The sequence below is a fragment of the Euleptes europaea genome, chromosome 1 (assembly GCF_029931775.1).
Source record: "Euleptes europaea isolate rEulEur1 chromosome 1, rEulEur1.hap1, whole genome shotgun sequence".
In the NCBI taxonomy this organism is placed as follows: Eukaryota; Metazoa; Chordata; class Lepidosauria; order Squamata; family Sphaerodactylidae; genus Euleptes; species Euleptes europaea.
The window spans coordinates 149,868,464-149,881,326 of NC_079312.1; the positions used below are offsets into that span (position 1 = coordinate 149,868,464).

Consider the following 12,863-nt stretch of genomic DNA (forward strand, 5'->3'; position numbering starts at 1 on the left):
CTTAGTTTGCTACTCAGCAGGGAGCCATTCACTATATCTGTATGATACATCTTTGTGCGATCATATTTTATATACGTTTTCAGGCATACAACTAAACTATGCAATATGTGAAAAGGTCCTAAAACACTAAATCCAGCTGAAACAAACAACAAATGTCTGAAATTTTCTGGAAAGGTGACAGCCAGCCCATTCCTAACACGGGGGGGGGGGGGTAGATCTGTGGCAGCTGGGAATGGCGCATCTGCACTGCCTCCTCAGAGGCTTCTCAGTGCCAAAAAGAAATTTAAACAATTTTAAAAAGTAAAAAATAGGGGGGGGGGAAACCCATTGAAATCAACAAGGCTATGACACCAACAAAGGTGGCATAGCCACGCCGCTGCAAGAGGGGGCGTTCCCGGGGCAAAAGGGGTTACAAAGCTGCCTACAGGCAACTCTGCACCCAGGAACACCCCAACAATGTTCCCCCACACCTGCACAGACTTTCACTTCTGGGAATTCTCTGCCGGCGTGGCTGTTCTGGTGGCGGGGACCGGCACGTGTTTGCCTGTGTGCCCATTTTCCCTACTTGGAGGATCCCAGTAAGGGATTTTGGGGGAGGCTGGAAGGGGACATGCCAAAATGGAGGGCTGCCAGGGACGAGCCTCACTCGAGGCTGTCAGGGTGGCATGCCTTGCCATGGGCTGTCAGGAGGGCTTCCCTCCAAGTGGCAGGGGACCACACAGCTGGCTGCCGCCCTCATGTGTCCCTGAACTGCCATCTCTGCTGCCCAGCAGGAGTGCTGGGTGCTGTGCATTGGCCTGTAGGGTGGCAGGTCGATGGTTCGATATGCCCCCATGCCATGCCAATGCCTTGCTGCTGCAATCAATAAAGTTGTGCCATTTCATCCAAACTAGTCTCTCTGTTTTCTGTGTTTACATTGTTGGGTTGCATGTTACATCGCTTTGACTGGGGGACAGGTATCCGGCTGGGGAGTGCCCGGCACGGCTAAGCACTAAGCCGGCAACATGTCTTGTTATTTTCCAAATGCATCTGCTGAGGCTGCTTTTTCGAGAGGGGGAAAGGGCTGGACAAAGAGAGACTCTTACTATCATGCTATTTTTCTGCTAAAAAAAGATACCCTTCAAGCTATTTGTACCCCCAGGGGGTAAAACCTATAGGTAACAAAATTTATTCCCCAATGTGGGTACAAGAATTTTGGTGGAAGGGAGGAAAGGGTTAAAGAGCCCCAGCAAAAGTATTTTAAGTGATCTCAGAAGAAAGCTTAAAGTGCAGTTTGAGCTAAAAAAACAACAACCCAAAACTGCAGATAAAAACTGGAATATTAAAGTAATAATTCTTCAGAAATCATTAATAATAGGAAGTACAGGGGTAGGAAGGAGGGGAGACTACCAGCAAAAGAGTGAAGCAGTCATTTAAAATCCACTTTGAAATTCCAAGGCAGCACTTGACTATTAGGATTCTCCTGATCTGTGCTTCATAGCACCTCATGATGCTTTTAAAACCATAGTTATTGTATAAACTATTCCTGAGGCCTGAACCTATTTCACATTCTTTATTCCAACTGCAGTAGAGTGAATAGCACCTTCTGATTTGGTGAAAAACTGCAACTAACTGCACAAATGAAGTTTCCTAAATATTAGTTTTTAAAAGCTAGCTGTATCAGGTCAACAGAGCCTTCTAAATTAATTCTTTAAAAAATTATAATCCATTATCCCAGACAACAGCAACATTACTTTCAATGTTGTTATTTTTTGGTATCCCATTTGCTGTGAAAAAGCCTCTAATCAATACTAATCAATACTAGTTAATGCAAAAAGTAGCTTTTATGCACCATAACATTGTCTTTGGCATCTCTAATCATAATCTGACTTGACCTCAGAGTGTGGTTGAAAAAATCAACACAATGGGACCAGGTATAGAAAGGGGAGATGTTTCTGAAAACCTGTGGAAAATGTGCCACATGGGAGGTCCCTGAAGACGTTTTGTGACCTCTTTCTGGATAATAGTCCCTAAATAAACATGCACGTGCCCCACAGCCACTTCTCAGGTCCCAACCAAAACAGCTCTTTCATTAAGAATACCTTTCAACATGGGGTACAACTACTGAATATCTTGCCCATTGTCCTTATACAGATGTTTCTATGGTGAGTCAAAAGCAACTTACTTTTATACGTTATTCTTGTTATAGTGTCTCTGTTAAGCATACGATTTAGAAATGGATTGGATGATTCAGATACCTATGAGGGATAAAAGATCATGATCAAAAACTAGTTACCATAAGCTTCTTATTTGGAAAAATACAGCTATTTGATTTGCACACAGTTGCAGCTTTGTAGTGTTATAATTCTTACAGCAGCAGGGGCAAAAAAAATCAATATCAAATAATTTCAGCAGATTCAATAGAATTGTGACATCAGTGACTCCTCCCAAAAATAATATGGCATCTGCTGTTTGCAAGCACTTTGAGAACAACATTTATTCCAACCTCTCAGTCAAGGTTAAAACACATATCCATCACTGTAATATTTATGCCGTTACACAATGTTTATTAATATAAATATTTGCCATTCATTTGATTATAATTCATATCATTATTGTCTGCCTTTCTCTTTAGGTGCCCTTATTTTGTTTCCCTTTTCCCACAAATAACCAGAGCCTTCCTCTGAAGCAAGTATAATTCCACTAGTGGAATATTCTTTGCATTGGGGAAACTAGGAGTAGTAGTAGTAGAAGAAGAGTTGGTTTTTATATGCCTTCTCTACCACTTAGGGAAGAATCAAACCAGCTTACAATCACCTCTCCTCCCCTCCCCACAACAGGCACCCATCCTGTGAGGTAGGTGGAGCTAAGAGAACTCTAAGAGAGCTGTGACTAGCCTAAGGTCACCCAGCTGGCGTCATGTGTAGGAGTGGGGAAGCCAACCCGGTTCACCAGATCAGCGTCTGCTGCTAATATGTAGGAGTGGGGAATCAAGCCCAGTTCTCCAGATTAGAGTCCACCACTCTTAACTACTACACCACGTTGGTGCATTGGATCCAGCTCATAGGATTGGATCCAATGATCTGTCAGCAGAAGGCACCAGAACAGGCATATTTTTTCCTTGTTTCTCTCCCCTGAACAATTCTTTCTGACCCCAGGAAAGCTGATTCTCAGAATGCAGGATGCTCAGCAACTTAGGCTGGAGGTTGAAAGCAGGATAGAAATAAAAAATTAAAAATAATAATAATAGCCATATGGGTTGGGGGCTTGTGTTGAAATGGAGTAATATTGCCTGTCCACTGTTTTGCATCACAGCAAATCTGTTGACAGAAAAGGTAGGAAGGCAATTTTGTCACCTTCCTTCTCTTGGGGGCCACCTCCTCACCCCTGTGGCTATTATTTTATTTATAGAGAATGTATATGTTGCTTTTCCAGAGAGACTTGCATGAAGTAGCTGAAAAGTAAAAAAATACCATAAAATCACATGAACCACATACATTACCAATATCAAAAACAAGCTATTAAGTCAGGTGCATAAAACAACCGTTGACCTCTCTGAAAAAATCCATAAAATAGACCTCAGACCAGAAGCAGATCATAAACAGCAAAATAGATAGAACACCTTGGTTAAAAGCCTGGGTTAAAAACAAACAGTTTTGTCTCCACATATAAAAGACAGTATGGCCATTTACGCATGGCCGTTTATCCTTCTAAACTCCCTGGCTTGTCGCGAATATAATGAGGCTTCACGCACGGCCTGCGTGATCAACCCACCCAATACCGGAACTTCCCCGGGTCTGCAAAGTGCTGGATTGAAGCGATATAAATTAAAGGATCACTGCAACTGCGAGAGCTTCCCAGAGCATTTAGCATCCGGGTCGACTCTCTCTCCCTCTCCCTTCATTTCGGCTTTCTCTTACTCCACCCAGCCCCGGCAGTTTCCACCCCCCCACCGGCTTCCCCTCCCCCCCCGCCTGGTGGGGTGGAGGCACGCAGAGCAACCACAGCAGCTTCCACCCCCCCATTCCACCCAGTCCGGTGAGGTGGAAGTGCGTGGAGCACCCGTGGCAGCTCCACCCCCCCCCCCAGCTTCCCCTTTCCCCGGCCCTGGGACAGTGGGGTGGAGGCCATGAAGCAGCTGCGGAAGCTTCCACCCCCCACCGGCTTCCCCTGCCCCCGGCCCAGTGGGGTGGAGGCGCATGGAGCAGCCGCAGCAGCCTCCACTCCCACCGGCTTCCCTTCAGCTTCCCCTCACCTCTGCCCAGAGACATCGGGTTGAGGAGAGTGGCTGCGGCTCATGTCATGTGCTCCTTTCCCCCCATGCATGCAGTTTTGGAGGGAAAGAGTGCTATTTCAGAGGTACAAATTAATCCGCGTAAATGGCCTATGACAGACACCAGGTGACCCTTAAGAGGGAGGTCAAAGGTGAAGTGCCACCACTGAAAATGCCTTCTCTAGTCTTCACCCGCCTCAACTTTGAATGCAGGGTTAACATAAAGCTGGGCTTGGTGGCTTTCTCAGTATGGGAGGAGGTGGTCATTCAAGTACCAAAGCGCCAATGTGTTAGTAGGGATTTAAAAGGTAAGAACTAGTCCTCTGAATTGGGCCAGGTGGGTTCTGTGACTCTGTCATTATAGCTGGAACATCTGCTGTCACTCTGACCAAAATTGCCATGTTCTAGTTAAAACATTAACACAAAAGTGATCCTCCCACCTTGTCCCACTTTCAGCTGGCAGGAAATACAGCTGCAAGCATAGCCTTAAGGTACGGTGTCTATGGGGGTTACCGCACTTTTTATTCCCAGCAATGTATTAAGAGTTTGAAAATGTTATAAAAAATACTGTTCACACTTTCTATGTATTCCCACCCATGTATTAAGAGTTTGAAAATGTTATAAAAAATACTGTTCGCACTTTGTTTGGCCCCTTTAGCTGTGAAGACGTCTTCCAACCATTTATTAGCCGTGGCATCCAAAAACCCTTTTAAAGCGATGTTTTTATTTTTTAAAAAATAATCAGTATTGTGCTTTGAGGTTCTGTGGAATATTCTGACATGGAAAAGGCTTTCTTCTTTGCCAGGCTATGCAACTGCTTCTCTCTGCTGCTACTGTTTGAACTATATTCTCCTCAGGTTTGATCTCTGTTTATACTGACACTTGGTTCTGGTGTTCATTTTGTGGTCATGATTCACGGCAACATAGTTGCGAGGGTTGAGGAAAGAAGCCTGACTAAGAATTTTATATAGGAATTAATCAGCACTTGACATTTCGCTGTTTGGGCTTGGAATTCAATGAGATAGCAATGCTGCAGGTTCCAGAAATGATTCAGTAAAAAAATGTGTCCTATCCTGTGAAAGTCTTTGAAAGTCAAGGAACAACAATTGTTCCCCCCTCCTCGGACAATGCTTTACTCTCTCTCTCTTTCTCTCTCCCTCCATTGTAAAAACATAGGATCAATATTGGCACAGGAGTAGAGCAGGCAAAACGAACTCTTAAAATATAAAATATTGTTTTAGTTGTGCATGTGCAACAAGCTGAAATATTCAGCATTATTTTAAAAATCTTGTTTTAAAAATGAAACTTTTCACATTTTTTTTCCCTGGAAATTACCCTACGGCCATTTATGCAAGGGAAGTTTGCTTCGCAATCCCTGTGCTAAGCTAATCGAGGCAATTTCCATGATCAGACTTAACTTTGTGTTTGTCTTCCCACGCTCCCATTCTTGCCCCTCCTCTCCTCCTCTCTTCATACCTCCCACTGGTTCTTCCCAGCAGTCATCCAACCCCTCCTCTCCGGGTGGGACAATGTAATTGGGCAGCCGCGCCGCCTCCAGTGCCCTCAAGCAGCTGGGCACTGAAAGGGCAAGTCCATCTGGAAGCCTTATTCCAAAGGTGGCAGAGGCAGGCCACCTGTGCAAGTTAGTAAAAGGCCAAACTGGCATCTCCCTCTCCCCTTCATTTGCTCCTTCCCTTCCATTGTTCAGGAAAGCTCTAGCTGGAATTTAGTTTGTCAGGCTTGGAAAAGGTGCCACCAGACTGCTGCTTTTTGTCTGTTTCCTACCTGCTGGGCATGAGCTCACAGAGAATTGCAGTGAAACCTCTCACCGGCTTGGCTCAAGCCATTGAGCCAGTGATGTGTTACTCTATGGGTTCTGCTTGCCGGGCTAAATTAAAAAGATGATGGGGGAGGGAGGGACACTCACTGCTCCAGGTGTCAGGCCTTTGCTGGTAGCAGGGGTAAAGGCTCTTGACATGAGTAGGCCAGTTTCTGGCTTCACGTCAAGTCCTTGGTTCTCATGCCTGTAAACTCTGTGTACAGTTTTGCTCGTCCTGTTTTCCACAGCTGTGCTCTGATGTTTAGTCTTCCTTCCTGGGAATCGCCTATCTCGGGATTGCTTAGCCTTGTTTACCTTAGCCTTGTTTACCTTCACAGCCTGTATTGCTTTTAAACATGTCACCTGCCTATGTTTTGCCATTACCAGCCTCACCTGCCTGTAGGCAGTCTGTCCTTTAATCTGTCTTTTTGCTCCTAATAAAGTATTACTGCTTCAGAGCTATCTGCCTGGATGAGTTTGCTTATGGGATGCTAGGACAGACGCCTGATCCTGACAACAGGATCTGAAGGGACCAGCTGGAAAATGGCCCACTAAGTGTAGATCAGGAGCTACCCCTCTATGACGCACACCCCTTTCAACCACTTCAATATCCCACTCTCTCAGCCCAGCCGTATATGCTGAGGGAAAAGCGTTGGCCTGAGTGAATTTATGAGGAGATTATTTTCCTTCTCCTCCAGTCCCACACCTGTATTTACCTCAGTGAGAAATAGGAGACTTTCTAACTTGAGGCTTTCTAACTTGAACAGACAAAACAGGGAAGTTTATTGAAGAGAACTCCCAGAGATTGGTTTTCAAGAAAAGGCAGAAATTGGAGGGAAAACTCAAGTCAGATTTATATATACAAGATTACTTCAGAGAAATAGCTTAGATGTTTTCTTCACACAAATTCCTTCAGTTTTCAGTTTCAAGCTTAGTTCTATCCCTCAGAACTATTATTCAGACTTTTAGACTCTCAATCTCTGTCATTCAGCTTCAGACTCTCAGACTGTCCCCAGCCTAGCTCTCTCTGACTACCCCACCTCAGTGGCTGTAACCCTCCACACCTTCCTGCTACCAGAATAGCTCTACCTCAGAGACTAATTCCCCTTGTGACTTGAGAATGGGCCCTCTCTAACCCAATTCTCACTCCTGTCACTACCACAGGTTGTGTGTGTCAATAGCTTCGGCTTTCACAGAACCCCTCAGGATCACAGAGTACAGTTTGGCTTCCGCTTAGTCTTGCTACCAAGCTTCCAATCTATCACAGCCTCCTCTCAGGCTGGGTCCCAAGCTTCGACTCTCTTCACAGCCTCCTATCCAGGCTGGGTCCCAAGCTTCGAATGCTTTCTGTCTCTCAGAGCTCAGAGTGTCAGCTCTCTGGCTCCGCCCACTCTTGGTCTGTCAGTTCTTGCTGCAGATTTACCCCTTATCCATCACACCCTCTTTCTTCCCTTGGTTTTGGAGGAGCAGCAAGCAGCCTTGTTGATCTTGTAAAAACCAGGAGGCACAGGGAGGGAGATGGATCGAGTCATTTGGCCAACTCACAAGAGCTGTTTCAGTGAGTAGTGCTTCAGCTTCCTCCCTCCCCCACCACTTGTTTTTGCAAAAGCAAAACTTCTATGTGTTTGTGTGTCCCATTCTAGGGATGAAGTGAATACTTTTGAAATTAAATGGTATAATAAGGGGGGTTCTCACATCGTACGTAGAATGATCTTTATTTTAATGGTGCATTTTTATGCTCTGTGGCTGAGATGGGCACCATTTTTGGGGATTTTGAGGGAAGTGTAGAATTTCAGTTTATTTGATTTAATCCTAGCATGTTAGTCAAATGAGCACAAAAATATTATTCTATTTTATATATAAAGGCACCCAAAATATTTGTCAGCTGTAGTTATCCCTATAAGCCAGTAGAGAGCAGTATATCCTAACAAAAGTTTACTTCTGATAAGGCTTTTTGCTATGAACAGGCGTATTCGTAAGATGATGTCATAGACTGATACAGACTTGTACAAATCAACAACTGGTGAGCTAATCATAACTTGAGCTCGGGGCTGGATAAATGACGGAACTATGATGCATCATGATATCTGAGAAGACAAAGACTTCAAAATTGTATAAAAACTGAGAAAAGAGGCATGGATACTTTGGAAGAGTCATTTTTAGCCACGAGGATAGTCTCATTGTCATTACCAGTGGAACGAGGCCAGATGTATATACATCATATGATGCTGTGCAGCGAGGGAACAGTGACACCCAGTGGTTTGAAAAAGATATTACCATTTGTAAATGAATGCGTGTGGGCACGAGGTGGCAATCCAGGCCAGGTGGACATTCCACCTGTACAGGTAACTTTGCGACCGGGGGCGTCAACGCCGGTTAGGATCAAACAATATCCTTTATCTTTAAAAGCCAGGAAGGGATTGAAACCTGTGGTACAGCAGTTGCTGGCAGATGGGAGACTGGAGGAATGCAATTCACCTTACAACACCCCTATTTTGGCAGTGCCAAAGCCAGATAGCAAAGGGTGGCGATTAGTTCAGGACCTGCGGGGAATTAATGGGATTGTTCAACGCAAGTACCCAGTGGTGCCAAATCCCCACACTCTTCTGTCCACCCTACCAGGACACCATGCATGGTTTAGTGGGGCAGATTTGAAAAATGCTTTTTACAGCATTCCACTGGATGCCAACTCCAGGGATCTGTTCTCCTGGGAATGGGAGGACCCAGATACAGGTAGAAAAACTCACCTGAGGTGGTGCGTCCTCCCCCAGGGATATGGAGATTCCCCGACCCTGTTTGGGGAAGCCCTAACTAAGTCCCTGCAAAAGTGGGAGTCACCCAAGGATGTGGCACTTTTGCAGTACGTGGATGATTTATTACTTTCTGCAGAAACAGAGGAGCTGGTATTAAAGGAAACAATCTCCTTGTTGAATTTCTTAGGACAGGAAGGGTATAGAGTCTCAAAAGAAAAACTCCAAATAGCACAGAGGGAAGTAGTTTATCTGGAACATAAAATAGCGCAAGGAACACGAGATCTTTTACCTTCTCGCAAAGAGACTATCTGTCGCTTACCACTCCCTCAAACTAAGAAACAGCTGAGATCCTTCTTAGGAATGTCAGGATTCAGTCATCAGTGGATAGTAGGATATAGTGAACTAACCAGAGACGATGAAAATGTGTCATGATGGGGAGCCAGAGGTGCTGCAGTGGGAACCTGAGAATGCACACAAGTGGAGGGAACTGAAGCAGGCCTTGATGTCAGCACCAGCCCTGGGCATCCCAGACCTGCGAAAGCCCTTTAAACTTTTTGTCCATGAGAAGGGAGGTTGCATGGCGGGGGTCCTTACGTAAACTTGTGGGCCAACTGAAAGACCTGTAGCTTACTTGTCCAAACAGCTGGCTCCAGTGGACAAGGGTGGCCCCCATGCTTGAGGGCAGTAGCTGCAACTGCCCTAGCTGTGGAGGAAGCACGGAAACTGACTCTTGAACATCCAATCAGAGTGCTTTGCCCTCATGCAGTGACTACCTTGTTACAACAGAGAGGGGCCAAATGGCTTACCAATGCACGGCTGTCCCAATATGAAGCATTATTGATTGGTAGGGATGATATCACATATGAACCACGTAACCGCTTGAATCCTGCCAGTCTGCTGCCTTTAACAACTGACCTGGAGGAACATCATGACTGTCTGGAGACTGTGGATGTGTGCACCATGGCACGGGCCTGATGCGAGAGCTGGCTGATTGTGCCAATGTCCAGGAATGACCACCAGAACCACTAGAGCTTATAGAAATGCAGTTGTTTATTTACAGTGCTATATTCACACTCTCTCCACCTTAACTCCCGACACAGACTCACAGAGTCTTACACTTATATACAATGCCACCTCCAGGCATCAATTAGCAGTACATGCTTAGTCACTGTCCAGGTGCAACATCACACCTCAGCCTCTGGCCTCAACTGGATCTGGCCAGTATAATCAGGCCTCCTAGGGGCTTTCCAGGCCATTGCATCAGCCTATGGTTGACAGTTAGATCCCTTCCATCTAAGTCTGCCTGACACAGCTTATATGACAGCCTTGCATATTCCAACAGGGCCGACCTCAAGGATGAACCTCTTCACAACCCAGACCTTGAGATTTAAATCGATGGATCTTCTTGAGTGGTGAGTGGAAAATGGCAAAGTGGATATGGCCTGGTGACTGAGTGAGAGGTTCTTGAAGCAGAGCCACTACCAGCTTCAATGTCAGCACAGGCAGCAGAACTGTATGCTTTGAACCGAGCCTTACTCAAAGGAGCAGGTAAGACTGTGAACATTTATACTGACAGCAAATATGCTTTTGGAGTTGTACAAGCATATGGACAGATCTGGAAGGAACGAGGATTCCTAACAGCCAGGGGGGAAGCTGTAGTGCACGAGAATTTGATTTTACAGGTTCTGGACAATATTCAGTTACCCCAGCAGGTGGCAGTAGTGCATGTTCGAGGACATCAAACCGGACATAGCAGAGGCAAAAGGAAATCGCAGAGCTGATGAAGTAGCAAAAGCAGCCGCAGCGAGATCAACATCCTGTGACATGGTAATGACTTTAGCCCCAGTTTTTACACTGCCCCCTACAGCGCCCTACACTGAGGAAGAAAAAAACTGGATGGTAAAGTTGGGGACCACAGAGACCAAAGGGGGGTGGTTGAAGGGGCCTGACCATCGCATATGGCTACCCAAGATATGCATCCCACATATTCTCACACAGTTACACCAGAATAGTCATTTGGGGGGAACAGGGTTAGCAGAAATACTCTTGCAATCATGCAATGGGAAGGGTATTTATCAGGAAGCAGAACGGATAGCAAGAGCCTGTGAACTTTGTCAAAGGGTAAATGCAGGAAGTCAAGGGAAACGCCAGTTGGGGGCTAGGCCATGGGCAAGTAGGCCATTTGAGGCACTACAAATTGATTTTGCTGAATTGCCAAGAAAGGGGAGGTACAGATATCTACTGGTCCTAGTGGACTAGTTGACAGGCTGGGTGGAGGCTATCCCTTGTACCGCCCCCTCTGCTAAAAATGTGGTGAAGGCTTTAGCAAAAGAGATCGTGCCTCGTTTTGGGGTCCCAGAGTCATTAAATTCAGACAGGGGAGGGTCATTCATTGGGGAAGTTACAGAACAGTTCTGCAAAGAAATGGGAATAAAATGGAACTTTCACACGGCTTGGCGTCCCCAGTCATCAGGGAAAGTAGAGAGAATGAATCGGACCCTAAAAGAGATGCTGACTAAAATTTGTGTGGAAACTAATTTGAAATGGCCAGATGCATTGCCTATGGCTCTGACACGCATCCGTACATTACCTCGGGGGCCCCACAAGTTGTCGCCCTTTGAGGCGCTGTATGGACGTCCCTTTCAGCATTTTCAGAATCAGGGAACACCCAACAAAGAGGTTGGAGACAGATATATGAGAGATTATATAAAAACTTTAAGTGCAGCTTTGAAAGAAACCCAGAAACTGGCTCGTGTTGTGCAACCTCTTCCCCTAGACTCTCCTGCCCATTCTTTTCAAATAGGGGACTGGGTGTTCGTGAAATCCTGGAAATATACACCCCTCCAGCCCAGGTGGACGGGTCCGTTCCACGTTCTTCTCACTGCAGATGCCACAGTAAAGGTAGACGGAAAAGGAGGCTGGGTCCACTATTCCAGTTGCAAGGGAGCACGACCACCGTGTGAGGCCGAGACCACAAGTGCAGTAGAGGTCGGCGCGGCAGCCAAAGCCGTGGCAACTGGCGTGGGCCCACTTGCAAGAGGCTCGAAGTGGTCGGTAGAACCTGCAGGCGAACTTAAACTTTTATTCAGGCGCCAACAAGACTCATGATTGGGGACGTAGAAACCAGAGCACAATTGTTCGCTAAAGGAGAAGAGTGGATTTTTGAGAATCTTTTAGAGAACCATTTTGATGTATTACTTGGTCCTTTGGGTTGGGAGGAAGTGGCCAGGGGAACACTGTGCCCATATTATTTTTGGAGATTACAAGTTGATACAAGTGTAGCTGGGACACGAGTGGGTATAATTTCTATCAAATTTAATCAAAACCAATACCCAGACAGCACACTTTCTTGGAAACGAAGGTATTTTCTGTACCTAGCGGGACCATGTTAGGAAATAGGGGGAGGGATTTATGATCTAACACAAAGAGAAAGTAAGGGAGTCCTATATTATTACCCTGATACCACCAAGGAAACTGCTAGAGAATGGGAGCAACAGCTGAGTAACAATAATAGCACACTATTGCATGATCAGTGGTGTGTAAAGTGTTTGGATTATCCAGTACATGCAGATACTGATACGTCGTCCTCAGAAGACGATCTTGGAGGGGGATGGGGAGAAACTGAGACTGAAGAAAATGATGACCCCATTCAGCTCCAGGAGGAATTTGGAATAGTGGTACATGATATGGTAGAGGCAATAGGTTTGCTAGGAGAAATTAGTTACTTCACAGAGTCCACACATGCAACTTAGAAATCCTTATGGAAAAATAGAAATAGATTAGAGATATAGCCCTAGCATGGACTTTTGGAGTTTTACAGAATATAGATACATTAGAGGAAATGCAAGTCAGGATCAGTACTTCCGATGTCCCTGTGGACAGGGCTGTCTCCGAATTCGTGAGTGGCCATCTGGACTTAAAACCTGGACGGTAACTCAGAATGTAAATAGGGAAGGCTGGGAGTCAACTTTGATTAGACGACCCATTGTAGCAGGCACATATGAATTCTGGATATCCCTTTGGCCCCAGCATAGGTGTT

General features: G+C 45.6%; 1 protein-coding gene across 1 annotated transcript in view; it reads right to left on the minus strand.

Annotated features, from left to right (window-relative positions):
* Nucleotides 1–12,863, minus strand: part of CA10 (carbonic anhydrase 10) — a 677,770-nt gene that overhangs the window by 25,175 nt on the left and 639,732 nt on the right. Inside the window, exon 6 of the mRNA XM_056861664.1 lies at nt 2,165–2,237. Within this exon, the coding sequence (XP_056717642.1) occupies nt 2,165–2,237 (73 nt within the window). The remainder of the gene's footprint in view (nt 1–2,164; nt 2,238–12,863) is intronic.